At 36.3% G+C, this 22,686-nt stretch overlaps 1 protein-coding gene across 7 annotated transcripts in view; it reads right to left on the bottom strand.

Annotated features, from left to right (window-relative positions):
- Positions 1–22,686, bottom strand: part of ANKRD28 (ankyrin repeat domain 28) — a 116,626-nt gene that overhangs the window by 37,290 nt on the left and 56,650 nt on the right. For 5 of the 7 annotated variants that reach the window (XR_015715698.1, XM_087824925.1, XM_087824926.1 and 2 more), the window contains 5 exons: positions 15,977–16,047; positions 9,870–10,070; positions 8,544–8,631; positions 5,389–5,531; positions 2,579–2,791 (listed from right to left, as the gene is read on the bottom strand). Coding sequence is in view for 6 of the 7 variants with exons in the window: in XM_087824925.1 (XP_087681051.1) it covers positions 2,579–2,791; positions 5,389–5,531; positions 8,544–8,631; positions 9,870–10,070; positions 15,977–16,047 (716 nt within the window). In the remaining variant the exon portion in view is untranslated. The remainder of the gene's footprint in view (positions 1–2,578; positions 2,792–5,388; positions 5,532–8,543; positions 8,632–9,869; positions 10,071–15,976; positions 16,048–22,686) is intronic. The other 2 variants (XM_087824927.1, XM_016219723.2) reach the window with 1 other exon arrangement.

Raw genomic sequence — 22,686 nt, 5'->3', positions numbered from 1 at the left:
AGGAGGAGGAGATGAAGCGAGGAGAGAGAGAATTTGATAAGGAAAACAGGCAGGTTAGTAAATATACAGGGCAAGTGTCAATGCCTTAGCTCCTTAGTTAAGCAACAATTTGATAAGCAATGATTGATAAGTATAGGAAACACAGATTAGGAATGAAGATATATTCTTGAATGAACATACAGCAGCAGCAGGTCCTCAAATAATGATTCAAAATGTTGATGAGATGATGTAGGAAATTTTGTTTAAGTCAATTGGTCTAAGGTAAAACTAGTTTTGTTATATGGCATTTTGCTTAAAGTCACAGAATCTATCGATCACATTTAGTGAGAACTTACTGGACATTCTTATTGGTGGAAAACTCACAACTATCAACAATTTTTATATAATTTCAGAGTTCAAAGGTACCTCAGAAGTCATTAAAACAAGGAAAAGTATGTTCCAATAGAACTTGGCAGTAAGATAACTGGACAACTGCATATAAATGGGATGTCATACATTCTTAGGTGAGATTAAAGCAACTTTTATGAAATCTATTTTTAAACCAACATCATAGACTGTTGCCTTCAAATATTCTTAACTACCACATCTTAATTGTTTTGTTACAAAATTCCTTTGTCGTGTAAAATCCACCAATGAATTTTCTAAATCATTAAGGAGGCGACTTCAGATAGGACCTCTGGTCTGAGCATTGTAACTATTGTGAGCCTCTTGTAGGACTGATTCTCATTTCTACATTTCAGAAGAAAATATAGACTTAAAAATAATCACAGGTACAGGAGTCAGCTATGTAAGCACTGACATGAATCAACTGATTCATTATCATCAAATTATATTAAATATTCATGTATAAATGGCACTGTATAAAATAAAGTCTAATTTTTACCCTTGTTGGGCAGCACTATATAAACTAAAAAATGTATAATAGCTAATGATACAAGTCAGTCTCCCTTATTCCATGATAAGTAATATTTAAAACACAAGATGATTTTAGCTACAGCCACTATAAAAATGGGTCTCACAGAGTCTAAAAAGATTTACTGGTGATCTTTTCTTTTAAGGAATGTTAATATAATTTCAAAATTTTTATTTGTGAAATAGCCTAATAATCTTCATTTAAAAAATATTACTAGGCCTTTGAGGAAACAAGTTACAAATTCCACACCCCCCAAGACATTTTTCTGGGTCCTGACTATCCAAACAGCAGGAATTCTTCAAATCAAAATAAGCAGTTCAAACTTATTATGAGTAAATTTTTTGTAATTAAACTATTAATAGGTGATTTGATGGAGAACTGAAAGCTTTCAATATATATTCTTAAAAGAGGCATTTTAACTATAAGCATGCCCTTCCCTTCCTTGGGTGTGATATGTTTAAGTTTTGTCCTTTAGCTGGGAGTGGGCAATTTAGAGCAATGGCCTAATTATAGATAGACTTGCTGCTGCTACAGCTGTCAGAGAGGGTCAGTGGTCATTAAGGCATCTCTAAAGTTAGAGAGGTAAGAGAATAGACTCCTTTCTCTACCAGTCTGAAAGATACTGGCTCATCATATCTGTAAAAGGAGCTAAAATCTTAGGTATTTAAAGCTCTAAAATCACATTTTAAGCTAAATGTTTTTACTCATCATAAATGGTTCGATTTTGTTTGTGGTTTCCCCCCTCCATACCACAAGATATGATTTGGAAAGTACTCAAATGCAGAAGCAATCAGTGAAGGCATCTTGGAAAATCTAAAATAATGATTATACATTATAAAGTAGTGATGATCAACATCGTGGTTGCATATGCTTTTTCATAGACTTATACAGTAAATATACATTTATTTTGGCTCCAGAATTTTCACATATTTCTAAAATTCAAATGCTCACTTCTGAAAGTGATTGTGAACAAAATCCCAAAAAGCAACTATTCCTTATATGTAACACATCAGTAATGATCTTTTAATTTTTCTAACATTGTGAAAAATTTCAAAACAGAAAAGCTGAAGAGTATTATAGCGAACACCCATATACATACCACTGAGATTCTGTTCTAACATTTACTATATGTGCATTATCACATAGCAATCTCTCCATCCATCCATCCATCCATCCATCCATCCATCCATCCATCCATCCATCCCTCCATCCATCCATCCATCATCACCCAACTATTGATGCTTTTCAAAGTTAGTTGCAGATATCACTACATATTATCTTTAAACACTTTGGTATACATAGAATTGACTAGGACTCAACATTTGTTTGGTTACCTTCTAAGGGAAATTTTACATGCACCACTTCATGCCTCTCTTTATCAATCTCTCTTCTCAGAGGCAACGACTGTTCTGTTTGTTTTTTTCAAAACTATAGAATCTGGAACCCCATATAAATGGAATTTTGTCTGTTCTAGACCTTATAGAAATGGAAATAGTGTATATATTCTTGTGTAAGGCTTCACTTAGCATAGTACTTTAAAGATTCATCTATGTTCTTGTATCAGTAATTGGTTACTTTTTGTTGAGGAATGATATTTGTTGCTGATATTGTTTTAAATAGTGAACTCCTAAATACTACAGTATGGATTCTGATTTTATTTCATACCTTCATATTGACATCAGCCCCATTGCCTACTAGAAGCTCTAAACATAGTGCTCCATGTGTTGACGCAGCAGCAAAGTGCAAAGGAGTAAATCCTTTCTCATTCTTTTGATTTACATTAGCACCACTGTCTATAAGTTCATTTACTACAACATCTTGTCCATTATAGCAGGCTACATGAAGAGGTGTATTTCCATAGGCATTTGGTTCATTCATCTATTGGGAGAAAAAAGAATGTCAGTGTTAAAGTAGTGTTGCTAATTACCATTGTTGTGAGTTATTTTAGCAGTGTTGTGATTGCAATCAAATTATTAAAGTGAGAAACAGACAGAGATAAATACACAGACAGGCTTACAATTCTAAAGTCCTTTTAAAATAATGAACATTAAAAAATAGCATTTTGGTATCAAACGAATTTTATACTCTCAAGGAATATAATTCACATGTACGATGTTTACTTCAGGACAAAGCTGAATAATTCCAAGACAGATATTTTAGGAAAATATAAACTAAAATAATGTATTTCTAAAAGCCTTCTAGGTAAGGGACATTTAGAGAATTAACTCTGGATGATGAAAAAATGAACACAAACTGAAAATTCTGAAATATTGAATAACATGCACATTCTCAGCCTTTCCGCATGTAGTGACAAAAGATTCAAGTTGGTAATGTAGTAGAGGCCAGGAATTTACCAAAAGGAGTGGCTTTTTTTCTATTTAATGAATATATTTTTGCAACAAACTTGGGCTCTAGATATTTTCCAGCCTTACATGTTGACATTTTACCAAATGAATGTGCTCAAAAGAATATGCTCAATACTGAGAAATAATTCATGCTACTTAAGTTTTTCTTTTTCTAATAAATAAAATGGGTGAAAGTCTACATGACTTTATGTAGTAAAGGATTTGACCTTTGCCCAAAGAAATGTGTGGCCTTTGACCTTGTCTTCTGGGAGGTAATATACAGCATATCTAATAGGAGTGTCCTTGTTTAGGGAGGGAGCTGGCTACACTGGATCTTAAAATATGACTGGCTACAGTGAATGAGTGTTAGGCTAGGGGGTGACCACATCATATAAACCAACCAAGTGATTTAGTGTTGGGACTTTGGGTTCCTTGGTATCAGTAGACTTGGAGACTGATGGGCAATTGATAAATCAATCATGTCTACGTAATAAAAACACTGAAAACAAAGCTGAGGTGAGTCTTCCTGGGTGGCGATTCTATGTGCATATTGTCATACAATGATGCTGGGGGAATAAGGAGTCCTAACTCCATGGGGAGGGGCCAATGAAGCTGTGTGTTTAGAGTACTCCTGAACTCTGTCCTATGTGTCTCTTCCTTCCGCTGATCTTAATTTGTATCTTTGCTGTGCAATTAACCATAACTGTGAGTATAAGAGCTTTCAGTGAGCTTTTTGAGCAATTCTATTGAATTATGAAACCCCCAAATTTGTAGTTGGTCAGAAGTAAACGCAGTCTTGTATAGAGACTGTGCCCTCAAACTTTGTAGTTGGCTCCAACCTGGTAACAGAAATTGGGGGAAGTGAAAAAGTAACGTGACTTTAGTCAAGGTACCAAGATTTCATCACCAAAAGATGGGACACATGGAATACATTCTCCCTGAAAGCCTCCAGAACTCTAAGATCAAATCTGTTTTAAAAGTCACCCACTTTATGGTAATTTGTGATGGCAGCTATAGGAAACCAATAAATCATGCAACTGGAGGCCAGACGTCACTAAAAGGCTCTAAGTCTAACCACTTATTTCAAAGTGTCTTCAAATGTTATTTCACTGTCAACAAAATAAGTTTTAAAAACTGCACCAGAAAGGAACTTGAAACAGAGATGAGGAACAAGGTGTCTCATTTATCTAGATCAGGGATCTTTTAAAGCAGTTACCACTGAAACGGAGCTATTGGAAGTGATGAGCTGAGATGTCTAAAAATATGTTTAGATTTTTGCAACGTTTCAAGGTCCCCACACTTTAGTAATTACTTGCTTGCTTTAGGCAAAGTGCTACACATCAGTTCTTAAATTAAGGTCTATTCAACTCTACAGTCCTGCCATGTATTCCAATCAAACTACCACCTACCTATCTCTTTCTTGATCTAAACTGCTTCCTTCTAGCAGAGCCTTACTCTCTCTCCTTCATATCTGCTTTTAAAATCTGTGTTTTGAAGAACAAGATGAGTTTGTCAGAATTGTACTTAAAATAAGAGTAAACATGGTCTTGGGTAAAAAGCACACATGCTTACAAGATAGCCTGTGAAAGCTATGAGTATTCTTAGCTATCTCAATTCTGGAATCAGATATATTCAGATAAAGCAGCAACCCTTCCTAACCAAACATTTATGGTTGATGGGCAAGAGTCTCTAGTTTTCCTGCCTAGCTCTTGCCAATATCCTGTAATGTGAACTGCTACAGTCATTTAAAGGGAATATGACACAAAGTGGTCAAGTAAGAATAACCATAACCTAGCCACTTAGAAAAAATAACCCATATGTGTCTGATATGCTGGTTCCACAGCTGAAACCGAGCTACAGGGTCTAGAATATGATGGAGAAGTAAAACTTCTGTCACTCAAACATTCACCTTTGAAATGTATTTTACCCATTAATATACTTTGGCTAATTACATGTCTTCATCGGCTATCAGTGCACTATATTATGTAAAAGACTATAAATATCTGAGTTAAAGACATATACATTACTGTATGAAACAATCTTTTAAATATGAAATAATGCCCACCAACAATAAAGTCACAAGCATATAAAATAATCTATTCTTTTATACTGCTTAGTCTATATACTTACATCAACGCCAAGGTCTAGAAGGTACTTGACTACGCTGATCATTCCACTAGAGGCTGCAGCATGAAGAGGGGTATAAGACTTCTTATCCTTGCACGTCACTTCAGCTCCATGTGCCACAAGTAATTTCACTACTTCAATGTGACCTGAAAATGTGTTTATGAAGAAAAAATAAATAGATGAGCATATGGAAAATATTCTATAATTCTCCTTTTGCCTAGACCTTGTTGTTTTCAAGGTTGTTTTTAATACCTTTCCAAGTTCTGAAGTTAATTTTTGTCTAATGTAAGACATTAATGTTTCTCTGCCTTAGTGGAATCTTCTACTTGGAAATCTGGGAGTGACTTGAAGTTGTTTTCTTAAGAAAGTTAGGTCTTGCCCGACTGGGCGTGGCTCAGTGGTTGAGCACTGGCCTAGGATCCAGGAGATCGAGGTTCAATTCCAGGTCAAGGCACATGCAGGATTGTGGGCTCTACCCCTAGTAGGGGGTGTGCAGAAGGCAGCCAATCAATGATGTTTCTATCTCTCTCCCCCCACCTCTCTGAAATCAATAAAGCTATATTAAAAAAAAAAAAAAAAAAGAAGAATGTTAGGTCTTTAGAACATGCAGCTAACAATAGCTTTTTCCTCTAGTATTTCCACCTGATGTCCTTAACCAACTTGGTTTGTCACTCACCTGTTATCAATCAAAATAGGCTAGATTATACTATACGTACTGTGGTTAACCATTAACTCCCAAATCTCGGTGGCTTAAATAATTAGTGTTTTATTTCTCATTAGCACTGTAAGAGCTTGGCAAGAAGGCTCTGCTCAGTCATTTAAGAACCTAGGTTTACGTAGTTGACATCATTTTGAATGCGGTCACTGTGCCAGAAGGGGCAATAGACTTCAGAGTCTCAGAGGTGATGCTGCTTTCAACTCATTAGTCAGAACTAGTCTCAGCCCCACCCAACCACACATGGCCAGGAAGGGGAACATGCATCTGGAAGGTGGGAGAACCATTATTCTTTTGTACCTTCTTGCATTTTATCATATTAGACTATACAGTGCCTTTTCCTCCTTCCATTATCCTTCCTTCCCACCTCTGTGCTGTTCATGGGATTCCTTCATTAATGTGGGATGTTCTGCTTGGATGTCTCTTTTCAATCACTGCTACTACTAATCCTTGAAAGCCCATGTCAGTTCCCACCTTCCCTGACCAACTATCTCTCAGCCCTAGAAGCCAAAAGCACCATGTATCTGTAAATACTCTCTAATAAGCGTATAATATATTGTGACGTTTCTTAAACCTGAATCATTATTTAACTAACTTTGTAATTGCTCCCTAAATATATAGAGTCAAACCTTGGCTCTCAACTGTCTCCCATCTCTAACAATCCACTTCTTAACCCGACAACCCTTTCATACCGATACCTGTATGATCAGTCACATGTCTCTCAGGTAACAAAGGAGAGAATGTGCGAGCATGAATCATTTTATCCCTAAACCTCATGTTGTTAACATCTCAGGAAATTGTGTTGTGAATATTTCCGTGTTTTTTTTGCTGCTTATTATTAAATTTTCATTTTTTACTGTACATTTCATTTCCTTTTTGTTAACTTTTCATTTACATTTCATGTCCTTTTTGTTTTTAAAGTGTTTATTTATAGATTAAGTATTAGACATAGGAGACTTGCTTCTGGATGTAACCCTTCAATGAACAGAAGAATTGCCCATTACATAACTAGAGGCATAAATCTTTGCTATGAGAACACCAAGAGACCAAGGTCTTCAGCTTTTGGCTTTTAAAATAGGGACCGGCTGATGGTGATATTAGCCTTCATTTTCTATCTTCCTTTACACCGACCCTAACAGCCAGACCTGCAATTCCAGATGGATTCTACTGCTTTTGGTTATTTCTACTATGGGCAAAAGATTTTTCCTAGACCTTGGGGTTATTAATAACTGGTTTAAGTTAATTTGTTTTCTTATATTTTCCTATTTTAAAATTTTACAGTCTTTAAAATTAATAATCTTCCACTGAATCTTCCTTTAATCTTTTACTTTTAAATGAGATACAGAAAAAGACAAAACCTAGAGCAGGGAGTAATGAGGCTAAGCTATGCCTGTAAGAAAGGTGGTCAGCTAGATGTCAGGTATGTGAGTGGTAAATCAGGGAATACCAGTATTATACAGAAGATATGTCAGTCCACATATGATTTTTCCTAAGCCAGAGGAGCCAGAATAGCGGAAGCAGAATGACAGACACCCTTTGCTAGGAAGAGAAAAAACTCTGAGCTCCATGGCTGCAAAGGGAGGAGTTCTTTCAATTCTATTTCAAGAAACTTGAAAAAGGAACGCTTGTATCCACGGCTTCCTCCCAGAGGCACAACCCTAGTCTTGTAGGACTTGCAAGGTTGTACTTCCTCCACGCTAGAGATTTACTTTCACCTATAAGACAGCATTTTTACTGTGCTCTTTTTGTGCATTTTAAAGTACCCTGAGGTAAGGTGATCTGCTTCCTCCCTGGCTGTCCAAGTTACCTCAAGAACTAATTAATGTTTTTGTTATTACTTTGGTCACAAAATTGCATAGGTTTTGGGTGGTCTGCACCAGGACTATTTCCCCATGAGCTCTGTTAGTTTTAGTGTGCAATTTTGCAAATCCTAAGATTTTTCCAAAAACACATATATCATGTTGTAGCAGGAAAGCCTATACCATAAGCCTGAGTTTCTTTCTGTGAAAAGCCTATACTGTTAACCTTCAGTTTCTTACTGTTGGTGCCTATTTGACCCAGTGCTTGGCCCAAAATAACAGGCTTCCTAATGCATCTTCATAACTTTTACCTTAATATTCCCATAAAAACAAGGGTGGGTAGGAGAATAGGCTTTTAGTAAACCCTAATCTAAATGATGTATCCCAAGCTTATGCCTACAATGTTTCTCCTTTTGAAGGTAAACATAATTAATTTCAAACAACTTTTAGGAGAACTGTACCCATGCCCTCCTGTCCTGACAAACCTCCCCACTACCAGGTTGGTTCCACTAGGGCAGCAAACTCAGATGTGGTGTGACTTCTCACTGTCCTAAGTGACAGACGTAACACCAAGTGCAAGAACTAAAATGCACAACTTTTCCTGAATACATAATGTAAAAAATATAAATGTAAAATGTACATACCCATATAAGCTGCCCAATGGATAGCACGTCTATCTTTCTTGTCAAAAGCATTAATATTGGCACCTCTAGACAGGAGTAGCTTGACCATCTGGAATTATAATAAACATGGTTATCAAAATTCAGACGTACAACTCTTCAGGACTATCCCTTGATGAATACTCATCTCACTCTCTCTGGCACTGAATTTTCTGCATTTATATAAAAGAACTATACTAACTGCTGAAGATCCTTTAATATAATTCAATAAATGACAGGATAAAATATGAAAAAGGGCCCATTGTGGGTGTTAGGAATCAATATATTTTAAAGATGCCACTCTGTATCCTGGTATTTTATGAACAACTAAGTATAAATCTGGAGTCTAAAGATAAAATACTTAAAAACAGGTTTTACTCCTTTTTTTATAGCCCAAAGTGTTATTAAAGCACATTCTCATTCCAGAAGTGTCTTAAATTTAATTCAAACACAAGTGTGGTGTCTATAACATGATTAGTCCTAAAGGTTGCTACACAGCCTACTTACATCATAATGTACCAAGGATAATATTTCTATTACATCTAACCATATTTTCAATAGTTTACCCAACGCAAAGGGCAGTCCAGATTCCTAAGAGGGATGCATCTTGTGATCTTAACTGCAGAGAGGCAAGAATCCTTTGTTGCAAAGGCAGAGAAGAATAGTAAAAATAATACTGCAGCCATTAGCTCTCAGCCAGAGAATCTTGGGAATGTCACTTTATCTCTTTTAGTTTCTGTAGCTACAATAAAAATGAAGAACTGGACAAGCTGGCCTCAAAGGTTATTTTAATTCTGTGTTTCATTCTTTTCTGTGTCTTCTATGTACACATAACCCCTACTCTTTGCTATGACACCTCAAATTAGATAATGCTTGTTGTGTAAGATAATTAAATACTTACTTTCTTAAATTGTTTTCTTTTGATGGTCTGTCCCCAAAGAATTCTTGACTAAATGTTGATAATAAACTAAGAAAATGTCTTCTAAGCTTCACCCTCCTTTGCTACTTTATTTCTGGGAGCACAATGAACTACTTTGTCTTCCTAGATTATTTTTCCAATGACAGAACAGTTTTCACACTGTGTTGTAGTTGGCAGCATTCTCCTTTGTCTCCCCAGGTTGGCTATGAAAATCAAGCAAGTGCATGGGCTATATCTGATGAAAATTAGGCTAAATTAGCAAGATAAATATTTTTGCTTGATTTTATCATGAACTAATGAATGGCTAAAAAGGCAAGTTCATTAAATAGTTGGGGTGACGGAGTGGGAGCACGTAGGGAGAAAGAAACACCATCTACTTGAATACCACCTACCTCACCATGTCCACTGAAAGCTGCATGATGTAATGCAGTCCTCCCTGCTCGATCAGACACGTTCACATTACTCAGAAGAGGTACCAAAGCTTCAGCGCACTTTACGGCTTTATTAGCAGCAGCTATGTGTAAAGGGGTTTGCCAATTTTTGTCTCGAGCATTAACATCTGCAGAATGCTTCAAAAGTACCTGAACTGCTTCCTAAAACACATGAAGATAAAAGTTATAAAAGACAAATGAGTGAACAGTTTTAGAAATTTTATATATGAGAGAAATAAAATTTCCTGAGTAAACAAGTAGAAACGCACCCCCAACCAAACTATTTTTACCTAAAGGCATGTACCTCAGAGCCATACGAGACGGATCAAGACAAAACACCCTCCCTTTCTTTCCTCCATTAAAGGCGTAACAGTATCAAAACATTCAAGAAGAACTATTAACAAATATTCTTCAAAAACAATCATCATATCTCTTGTTTTTTTTAGATGGTGAGATAAAATTAATTTATACTTTCAACAGTTTTAAGAAGATTTATTGCTCTGCCATTAAATATATATAAATTTAAATCATATCATGTCCCAAAGTATTACACATGCTATATTTTGCAAAATAAAAGATCATTAGGATCTAGTTCATGGGGGGGGGAGGATGACACAAACTCTCTGCTGTGATACTACCTTGTAGGAAAGTTGGTGGCTGACAAAGCAATTTAAAAGTTTACTGTCCAAAGGGATGTGTCTCCCAGAAGCATAAGGAAAACTTCACAACACATCTCATGGTACAATCCTAAGGAATTCAGTATGCCGCCAACATTAAGCAATATAATCAGAAGTAAATAATAATTTTCTCCTTACAGTGATAATCCTATCTTCGGAAGATGACAAACTACTTAAGAAATGAAAAGGACCAGAACAGAAGCATCTCAAGTCTGAAAAGAGTGACACTCAGTTTTCTTATCTTTAAAGAGGGAATATACCACCTGTCTTACCATTTGTCTTAAGTCTGCTATATTGCAAAAAAACACTAATGTATACGAAAGTGTTCAAATTGTAAAATAATGACAAATATGCAAAGTAGCAAGGAAGACTAAACAAAATCCTAGTATCTGTGACTCATATGCAGCTTTTTAAGCCTTTGAAATAAAAAGTAACCAGAACTGTTTGAAATACAGGAAACAGCACAAGTATTTAACAGGGCTGGCAAAAGACTGAATAGATGCCCAGTAATCAATCAACATGCTAAGGAAGTCAGCCAGCTAATCAAAGATACATGAAGACCTATCCTATGATCCCACAATTCCATTCCAGTTATTGACCCAAGAGAAATTTCAAAAGACCATGTAAGAATGTTTATAGTAGCCTTATTCATAAGCCAAAAACCAGAAATGCAAATATCCATCAATAAGAAAATAGATAACAAAACTGTTATATTTTCATATAATGAAATACTACTCAGCAATAAAGGGAATGAACTATTAATATACGCAATAATTTGAATGAATTTAAAAAATGTTATGTTGAACAAAAGACACCAGAGCACATACTATAAAATTCCATTTCTGTAAAGTTCTAGAACAGGCAAAGTTACTCTATGGTGAGAGAAATCAGAACATGGGTTGCTTCTGGGGATGGGAGGACTTACTAAAAAGGGACATGAGGGAAGTTGCTGGAGTGATGGAAATCTTTTCTATCTTGATCTGCGGGAAAGGTTACATGGGTGTATGCATTTGCCAAAATTCAAGACTACACACTTAAAATATGTGCATCTTACTGTAAATCATACTTCAATTTAAAAAAGGAATAGGAGAAGACAATATAGTATGGGGGCAGGCCCAGGGGTGGTGCAGATGCGGGGTGGAGGGGTCAATGGGGAGGAAAAAAGGGGCCATCTGTAATAATTTCAACAGTAAAGATACATTTTTAAAAAAGGGAGTAGGAGAAAAGAATACACAGAATACACAGTCTCTGTGTTAGTCTGAAAATTACACAGAACTAGGTACAAACAGTACCAGGATTCCCCATCCTCAGCCTTAAGAAGCATATATTGTAACTTGTGGAACAAAACTAACTCTGTATGGGAAGTGTCAGTAGGTACGTTAAATATGTATGAAAAACACAATTAAAAACAAAATGAAGAACTTATAATTGAATAGATTGGGCAAATACAGCATACTGTAGATTGCCTTATTCATGCCCACTCTGGAATTCATAATGCGCATATTAAAGTTTCTGAGAAGTCTGGGGAATCAAAACTATTATTTTGTTTCACTGAAGAGCAAGAATAAATCCAGTTTATGGTAGGTGAGGGTAGGAAACGGCACCTAAGGAACGCTGTAAACACAGTGACTAAGACTCTAGAATCAAGACAGGTCAGTCTGAACCCTGGGCCCACTGCTTTGTGCTGAATGTGTCACCCCACAATTCATATGTTGAAACATTAACCCCCAATGTGGCTATATTTGGAGACAGGATCTTTAGGAGGTAATTAAAATTAAATGAGATCATAAGGGAAGGACGTTAATATGATAGGACTGGTGGCAGAGAGAGGGGGTGGGGGGGAGCGCACAAGAGGTTTCTCTGCCCACATCTTTCTTCACCACCTGATGACACAGGGAAAAGGTGGCAGTTTGCAAACCAGGAAGAGAGCCCTCACAGGAAGCTGATCCTGCTGGACCTTGATCTCGGACTTCTAGTCTCCAGACTGAGAAAATAAATTTCTGTTGTTTAAGACACCTACTCTTATTTTTGTTATGGCAACTTACGCTAACTAATATAGCACCATTTAGTACCTGGAATAATACATGCCAGATCACAGTAGCAGTGATCTTCAAAAATTCGGAGAAAATTAAAGAAATCTCTAAAGACTGGAGATATAAAACAAAACAAAACAGGTGAATTTCTGGAAATTACAAACCAGTGTGCCTGATGTCACAGACCAGTTAAATTTCTAGATCATATTACCAGCATATTATAAGCATTTTGAATGTAATGTAGGAATAATCAAGGGTATACATGGTTTCACTAATGCTGTCAAAGTGTGCCCTGACTTAGAAAACAACAATCACCAAGTTAAATATCCTATGACATCAATTTAAATAAGATTATTAAATATGGTGCGATGTCAATAGGTGAAAAACGTTATATCCAATGAGTATTTATTCACAGCTTGGGGTCAACCTAGAATAGTCTCTATAGCAGTAACTGTCCTTGGGTCTACCTTTTATGCAATTTTGCCATTGATGTGAAGTCAGGCACAGGAAAAAGAAGAGCAAACAAACTTGCAAATAAACACAATGTTTGAATGGACTGCTAATATCTCACCTGATAATATAATTTAAACTCAGTTACCCTGATAGAACTAATATGTAATTCCTGGAGTTAGGTAAAAACAATAAATGTATATCCTCCAGGGGATCCAGTAGTGCGATGTGGCTTCTTAAAAAAAGACAAAAAACAAAACCATTGACACAAAAGCCCTCATACTCAGAAATCGATTCATTCAGAAGAACACTCCACACTAAAGGAGAGCTGAAGTGTATGCTGTATTTGAAGAATTACAGTCACAAATCAGCGGTGCAGACAAGCTGAGGCAGCCAGCCAATACGACCAGGTGGGTAGAAACGACGTCACTGAAAGAGAGCTGACGTGCTTGGGATATTTAACCTGAAGCAGTCTGTCTCAACCCAGGTTCAGTGAGGGAACTAAGCCCTATGGAGTCACCATACGTAATAAACTAACTACTATGCACCCACAATGGTGTTTGCTAAATATGTCCTTGGGGAGATTAAGAAAATAGTTACTCTAATCATCTGTAGGACTCACTTCTCTCACGGTATCTCAAAAACAAGAAACAAAAGTTACCTCAAGTTTTTCCTTTTACATACCCCTCTCTGGTTATGTTTTCCATTAAATGAATTAAGTATAAGCTCTCTTTTGCTCTCAGGATGAAATATGAATAATTAAAACAACATTGGTAAAATTGATAATCTTGAATAGGTTTCCAAGCAATTTTGCTAATTATGAAATTTTCTTTTTAAAAGAAAAATGACCCTCAGGGTTTATAGAAGTTTTATTTTTATGAAATGGTCACATTTTATAGCTGTTTCCCATAATCCTACAAAAGAGTAATATTACTGCATAGCCCAGTAATTTTTAGGCTGAAAAGTAGACTTAAGAAACTTATTAGGATGCTTGCTTTCAAATCTATAGCTTCCCTTTAAGTTCAGGCTAAGTACATAGTTTTTAAAAATTAGCAGTCAGTCAGTCAAGTCTCTGGGTGGAACCTGCAACCTTCCTCTAACATTAATAAAATAATTACGATCAATGACGACTGTCTCATCATTGATGTTTCAGCTCTCTCTCTCGCTCTCCTTTCCTCTCTATGAAATCAATAAAGGTATATTTAAATAAACAAATAAAACAAAGAAAATCTTTAAGAATTTTTTATGTTTTACAATCTATGGAAATATACACTGTTTTTTCCTGATGATTTAAACTGACAAAACTCCACTAATTTTAACAGTCATACCAAAAATGGATAGGTATGACTATCTTATTAGATTGCAATGATAATGTTTATTTCTTCCTTAACCTGCCTTTATTTAAAGAAATTTCCTTACAAGAGGGCTAACCACAAACTTAACAATATTACCATGAAATTTCAGAGATTAAAGTATTTGTTACTATATCTTAGTTTTCATGATAATCCTCAGATTTGCCCAAGATCACACAGCTAGAAAGTGGCAAGTGATATCTGAAGCCAGTTTCTCCAAACCCCAGGTCCACAGATCATCAGCTACAGCACACCATGGACCCAGACCTGAGTTACACTGTGTACTCAAGTGTAACCATTGCACCCTCCTTCTCCCAGCTCGGAGGCTATGACCGCCTCCGTCACACTGCAGGGTTTGTAAGCCTTCCCACTCGCTTTCCCCTCCCTCCTTCTCTTCACTGCACAACTCTTGTTCTGGGTTGCTGCGTACTTCACAATGGGGAATAAAAAGGAGAATGAAGAGACAGGAGCTCCTCCAGTTTTTCCTGGAGAAACATTCTCCTGAGGCAATAGTTTCCTTTCTTTCTCCAGAACTACCCTGATCCCACAATGGGGAGAGGGAGCAGGAGCAACATTTCCTTGTCTCTCACAATTTTAATAACTAAAGAAACACTGGGTTAATATTAATTTATATAATCACACACGTTTATATTTTAAATTATTTTTTAAAAATTTCAATAAGCATCAACTATTGTAAGATAGGTAAAAGGGATGCTTTGGGTACAATGAATTTTTGAAAAGCACCCAATACATTTTAGAAAGGAAGAAAATGACAGAAAAAAAGCTGAGTGGTTTCTGGTAAGTCATTAACTACAGTTTCCTCAAAATATCTATCCTACAGGGATGTCATGAAGACTAGAAGATAGAAACAATATAAAAAGAATGCCGTCCAGAAATGTCAGTTATCTGAAAGAGCAAACAGTATATAAGGTCATAAATAAGCAGATACTGTTCCTCCTCACAAGACACCAAATGTATTTTAAAGTTATATATTTAGAGCTGGTAAAATATGAGATCAAGTAATCTTTGTAACTAATTCCAATGTTTACCTAAGCAATATTTCAATCATCATTACACACTGCTGAAACTACTTGATCACAGTCAGCAGAATCTTTATAGCATGTCTACTGCACTACTGTGAACCAGTAGAGAAAAGCTCTGAGGAGGGTTTTACAAGATAGAAAAATAGTCTGGCCGGTGTGGCTCAGTGGTTGAGCGTAGACCTATGAATCAGGAGGTCACGGTCAATTCCCAGTTAGGGCACATGCCCAGGTTGGGGGCTTGATCCGGGTAGGAGGCATGCATGAGGCAGCCGATCAATGATTCTCTCTCATTGTAGATGTTTCTATCTCCCTCTCATTCTCCCTCTTTCTGAAATCAATAAAAACGTACTTTTTAAGATAGAAAAATGATTTCTCTACTGTATGAAGTACATTTTCTACTCTCCGTTATTTCAGACTACCCTTCTTTGAAAACAAAGAATTTAAATATGGGCTCATAGGCAAGCCTACTGAATGTTTTTATATACAATATATTTACTAAGAGAAATTTCATACCTCACTACAAGATGCAACTGCTCTGTGTAAAGGTGTCAACCATTTGCTGTCTTTGGCATTAACTCTAGCTCCTGCAACAAGAAGAAAAAAATAAATTGAAATATTTTGCATAAAATATTTTAAGTAAATCTCCTGAAATAGTTATATATAGTCCAAATTGAATAAATAACAATGGAAAAAGTAGTACTTCATTTTAATACTTTCTGCTAATAAATTACCCTTAAATTATAAAAGAAAACTATTCTTTTTAATTGATATAATTATCCAATAAGGAATTAGCTCTCTTTATTAAAAATAAAAGATCATGAATAGGCTAGAAAAGTCACCTTTATACAGAGCATATCCAAAGTAAAAATCAGACCCCACTTCAGAATATGTTAGGAACTCAAACACTTACAGAAATGAGTAAGATTACTCAGACATAAAATGTAGGCCAGTATATTTCTTTACTAATGAATATATCATGTTATAGAGCAATATTATATCAAAATAGTTTTCCAGTGACAATTACAAATGCATTAATACTTAAAGTTATTGTATAAAATGAATACAATGGCTATAACCTTAAGGAAAAAATTGAGAAAGAAATGAACCAACCCACATGTATTTCCAGGTTATACCTAAAAGTTTAAAGAAGTAATCATTTTTTAAAAATCAACTATTGATAGCTGTTTAAAAATCATTAAGTCAATAGACAAAAATTATCCTTAATAGAATGGAAATACATTTAGTAAGACAAAAAGTGTATTACATAATTTGAGGAAGAGAAAAATCTATTGTCTCCATAAAATCCACTGATTTAGTACCTAAGTCCCAACCAAACAGAAAGAGCCCTGGCTCTTAGGACTATAGAGGAACTGGCGACAGGTCCTACACTATCAGCAATCCTAGGTTTATACCCCAAATCATAACTAGCTTTACACATCTAGTCTAACCTTATTTTCTAGATGAATTGCAGATATAGAGAACACCTCACTGTCAGAGTCAACTACAGCAGAACCAAGGCTAGAATTCAGACCTCCTAGTGTTTACATTCTGTTTGAGTGTGAGGTTCCGAAGGGTAATCAAGTACAGAGACTCTAAGTAGAGCTCTAGTAACTACTAGCTATGGGTCCCTATGAGTTGTGTGATCCTTCTGAACCTAAGATCTCCTAACATCTTGTCACAAAGTTTAACATCTAATAAATATACCTAGTACAAAGAGCGCAGATATATTAGAGGTAGATTTAAAAGTCCTGAATGTTAGAGAAAATGAAATGATATGCAGGTGTATAAAATGTACACCACTGCAGCAGCTGAAATTCTGTGTAGCTGAACCCTCTGTGGGCAGTGACAGTGAGAATACTGAAAGAATCAACAGCTAATATGAGAGCTTTCAAAATAGCTCAATTAGGCTTTGGGAAAAAGAAAGGGAGTCAGCAAAAAAAGGAACCACCAGAGAAAGTGGTATGTTCATGTAATAAACATTCCAATACTAGTGTCTGTATAGAACCAGATGGTTAAAACACAGACATCTGACCACAATCAGGCCGGCATTTGTTTTGATTAAGAGGTAAACTGTAGATAGCACAAATATCTGAAATGTTTACAGGTGAGAAGGTTGGAGCCCTAAACACAGTGAAGAAGCAATAGAAGGTAGGCTCCTTCATTCTCCCAATTATCTGCTTGTTGAGTCAATGGTTCTCTATCCCTATACCTCTTTCTACAATTTTGCATTTATGTGCGCAATAAACGGGCAAGTCCTGGCACAAGGCTGAAAGGGTAGTGACACAGACACTCAGAAGAAACAAGTACCCTGGGCAGACAGAGGTTAAGAACAGTGAGGCCTGACTATGGGGCTTCAACAATGGGAAGGGTCGAATGCCTGATTCAAGGTATCAATTAAATGGAATGCGGCTGTCACAACAAATGAGGAGGGTCTGTGTGCTGATAAATGTGAGAGAAAAGGTGAAAAAAGCAGTAAGTGACAACTGTATGAATAATATTCATTACTTTTATGCATAAAAAGGAAGAGATCATATCTGTATTCATATCTGCTTTATATGTATAAGGAGACCCTGGAGGAATGCTAAGGCGTTAGTAACAGTGGTGGCCGATGTGTTTGCATTGGTGGTGGGGTGCAGTGAGAACTGGGTAATGTGATGGGGGACTGCAGTAAAGAGACAACTTCACTGTATACTGTGTACCTTTAAAAATACGTATTTTTATATTTTTAAACAGAACAGAAACACTACCTATTCAAAAAATTAAATTTATTTCAGAGAGAGTAAAAGGAGTGGTCATAAAAACATTCTAAGAATCTGGCTTCAAGTGCAAAGACAAAAAATTGGGAAGTAAGTAGGAAGAGGGTAAAGGTAAGTTAGTCTTTCCCTTGGTTATGAGTTATGAGATATATAATTGAAGGAAGAAAATCTAATTTTCATGGTACGTTCGGCAGCCCAAAGCAAAAAACCCTGCTGGTTTCATTCTGCTGTTTTAAGTTACAGTAATAAACTTATTAATTAGTCTTTCTCTCTCTCTCTGTTTTTAATTTATCAAAAAATATGAGTGACTACAACAAAGAATCCACTAATGGTTTACCGAAGATACAGCATACTGTTACTTGCTACTGATAGACAATTAGATTAAAAAATTTGGCTAGCTCTTTTTAGATTCTATAGATACTTATCTGCAGGAGGATCAGCACAATAGGATTTTACACATATGATCGTAATCATTCTCAGAAAAAGGACACCTTTTCTTAAATCATGTGTTTCCCTAATGCACTAATCCAATGTTTTAATTCCTTGGCAATTAAAGGTGAAGTATATGACAAATGGTTGGGCTATCTCTAAGAGCACCAAGAGAACAAATTATCTCCCCTCCATGTCCACACTGGTAATCAGTATATGCTTTACATATTAACAGACAACGACAATATAACAATGTGTATTACAAGAGCAGCAGTGGGCTAGAAAATGAAAAATGGCTAAGAGCAACAAACGTGGCAGCATGCTTCAGATGTCCAGGCTCTCAGAGCTCATCTCATGTGAACTCTCCGAAAGGTAAGAGCGCTCCAAAATTAGCAATATACTCACAAATAAATAAACTACAACACAATAAAAATATACAAACTATGAAGTTATCCAGTAATGGAAAAGACATTTCCAGAGTAAGATTAATCCAACAAATGAAAACTAGCCACAAAGGCTAACACTAAAGACAGAGACAGGAAAAAAAAAAGAAGAAATCATATCCACTTAAAATACAAAACAGTCCTAATAAAGAGAAATAAAGCCAAATGTAATAGTTCTGGTGGCATCATCACATGGTATATACATGGCAGAGCGTCATATTTGAGGTTTATATGGATAACTTAAGTTGCCAAGGTGAATTTCTTTACTATTTCCTAGTCATTAAAACAGAAAAAAAAAAAAAAAAAAAAAAGCAGCCTCATCTCAACTGTTGACGTCAGGTTTGTGGGAGACCCTGTGGTAGGAGAAAGCACTGCTAAGAAACTGAAGACAATAAGCTAGCAATTTGAGGATGATGTCATTGATGACTATTGCGAACCAACACTTATAGTATAGTACCTATTAAATGCTAACAGTCCATCACACAAATCCAAAATAGTTATGCCCAATGGTATAAAATAAAATACTTTCTATACTAGACTCACCTTCTCCCACAAATCCATGTACATCAACTGAGCATTCTCTTATGATTTGAAGCCAAAATCTATGCCATACCAAATACCTGAATGTAGATTCACCTTTCCAGAGTAGATATGATTAGATTTCTGACATGTTAAAAGCAAAAGAAAACAAGCAAGCGAAGGTTAACAGCAGGGTCACTCAAATAGGCTCATCCATTTGATACCACAGTTAGGATACATAGAAAACCCAGACAACTAGCTTCCTCCCACTAAATCTTTTCACTTAATAATTCATACATATAAAAATACACTCTGAAATAGATTTTTAAAGAAAAATGTTATTTAAGGTAAGATATCCAGAATTAGATAAACGACTAGCTCATTTAGAGATAAACAGAAAGTAATTTAAAAAAATAAAAAATCTGATTTAGTTACATCAGTCTATTCTGGGCTCTAGATAGCAGAGCAGTTGAAGAGAGGTCTGGACGTATGAGAAGGCAGTCAGGGGTCAGCAGAAGGATGCCAGGAGTGGGACCTGTGATCTAACAATGGTTCTGTAGCCAATAGGCTGTGTGACCTGGGGCTGTTAACCCATAGCCTAGGGCTTCATTTGTTAATCATAATCCCTGCCACCTACATGTGTATGTGTGTGTATGTTGTGTATTATGGGGCAGGGAGATGGGGGTGAGGGAGGATGGGCTGCAGGTTAAAACAATAGAGGGAGCTCCTGTTTCTGCAAAGTGAGTTCGAAGACTCAGGCATTCAAATCAGAGTATCCCACTTAACTCTAGGTCTCATTCTGCAAGATAACTGACCCACCTGCTTTGTTCCTAATCAGTCACCAACACCTGCTAATTCTTTGATCTGTGCTAATGATCTCTAAGATCCATTTTGTTGTAACATTCTATGCTATTTTGAAATACCCAGGATAAATTATTTCATACTATTAAGTACCCTGCTCTACTTTAACATTAAATAGATGATGTAGTATCTTTATAATCAATGCCAAGGGTCTTCAAATAATAGCCCATAGGCTGCCAGCCACCTATTGTGTAAATAAGGTTTTACTGCTACAGAATCACACCTATTCATTTAAGTGTGAAATATGCAGCTTTCACATTAAAGGATCTGAGTAGTTACCAGAGTGTCTGTAAGGTCCTTTTCATAAAGTCTGTCATCCTCTGATCTAGGCTGAGTACCTGATAGTTGATACTATTAAAGTTATTTCAGTTTTTCATATGTGTTTGTAATAATTATAAACAGTCCCACTAGTAATTTTCTAAAACTTCTTTTTGCAGAGAATAGTTCTCTTCTCTGCTCCTAAGCAACAGAGCAGATAGTCCATAACCAGTAACTGGGCAGGAGCCAAGGACTTTCACTACTCTTCCCAAACTGGAAATAATGCTTTCCTTTGGCTGGCTACCAAAAGCAGTGGCAAAAGCTTCAGATTCTTTTTTCAGGTTGGGAGTGGAATAAACAAAAGGCAATTACATTTCCATTTTTCCAACTATAAAGCTGGGGAAAAACAACAGTAGCTGCACTGTATCATTTAAGAGGGAGTTGTGGACACCATAACTACCCCCCCGTTCATACACTGAAGTCCTAACCCCCAGCACCTCAGAACATAATCTTATTTGGAAATAGGGTCTTTACAGAAGTCATTAGATGGGTCCCTGCTGCAATATGACTGGTATCTTTATAAGCAAAAGAAATTTGAACAGACATGTACAGATAGAAGACAGAAGGAGGAGGTGCTCATCTATAAGCCAAAGAGAACAGTTCCTTCCCTCACCACCTTCAGAAGGAACCAACCCTGCTAACACCTTAATCTCGGACTTCTAGCCTCCAAAGCTGTGAGAAAATAAGTTTCTGTTGTTTAAGGCACTCAACTTGTGGTACTTTGTTGTGGCAGCCCTAGCGAACTAGTGTACCAGCATTACAGGCTTTCAAGGGTCACATACTTTAGGTTTAATTCCTAATAACAAAAACATAATATTGGTATTTCCTTATCAAGGACTATATTTTCTATAAAAGGCCAAGCAAATGAACTTGTGACTAATGCCTTATACAACACAGTTATTTAACCACCTAATGTATGATGAAAACAACCTGAGGTACTGCTAGACCTCTGGTTTTAAATACAGGCAGACCTTGTTTTAATGTGCTTTGCTTTGTTGTGCTTCACAGGTGTTACGTTTTGTTTTTTTACAAATTGAAGGCAAGACCTTCCACCAGCAAAGACTAGCTTTACTGAGATACTTTCTTTATTCTGGTCTGAGGTATGCTTGTATGAACAGAATAGCTCCCATAAAAGTATCCATACTTACGGAGCCAAAAAATTTAGTCCTTAAAACAGAAGTTCTTCAATAAAGTCACTGTCTACACAAATTTTACTAAATGCTGGGGTATGGGGAGTAGTGTGTGTGTATGTGTGTGTGGGTTGGGGGGCGTAAAGTGCAGAGGGGAGGAAGAGCCATTCAGATTATAGCGGAGTTAAGAATATATGGACTCTGTAGTCAGATGGCCTGGGTCTGAATGCTGGCTCTAGTTTTAATCAGCAGTACAATGTTCAGCCCTAAATCTCTAAATGCTTTCGTTTCCTTACAGTAGAGAGGACAAAAATGAGATAAATGAGAAAGCTAAATTTAGCAAGTATTTGAGATACAGTAAGCAATCACTGTTTCCTCTTATTTCACCCTCGTCAACAATAACTGTGACATTAATTTTAAAGTTCTACAGAAGGATTCACTAGTTTGATTAGATGGAACATGTCAAAAGTGATACCCCTTATCCTAACAAATCTGAGTTGCATCATGTGCAAATATTTGATTTCCAATGAATTTAGTTCTGAACTTTAGGTTAAAGACAGTATTACTCTTTTAAGTAACTCACCAAAATATAAAAGAGGATGTGAAGAAATACCATCTTCAACACAAGAAAACAGTTAAACCACAAACCAAACTATGAAGAATTCCTACCAAATGCGGAAGGACACAGTCGAGTGGAGCTTCTTCGGATCCTGGGAAGACTATTGAGTCTTCTAAAGGAGCGTGCTTGTGTGTATATCCATCGGCCC

The sequence above is a fragment of the Miniopterus natalensis genome, chromosome 15 (genome assembly GCF_054644295.1).
Source record: "Miniopterus natalensis isolate mMinNat1 chromosome 15, mMinNat1.hap1, whole genome shotgun sequence".
NCBI lineage: Eukaryota > Metazoa > Chordata > Mammalia > Chiroptera > Miniopteridae > Miniopterus > Miniopterus natalensis.
This window is presented reverse-complemented; position numbering and strand designations above follow the sequence as displayed.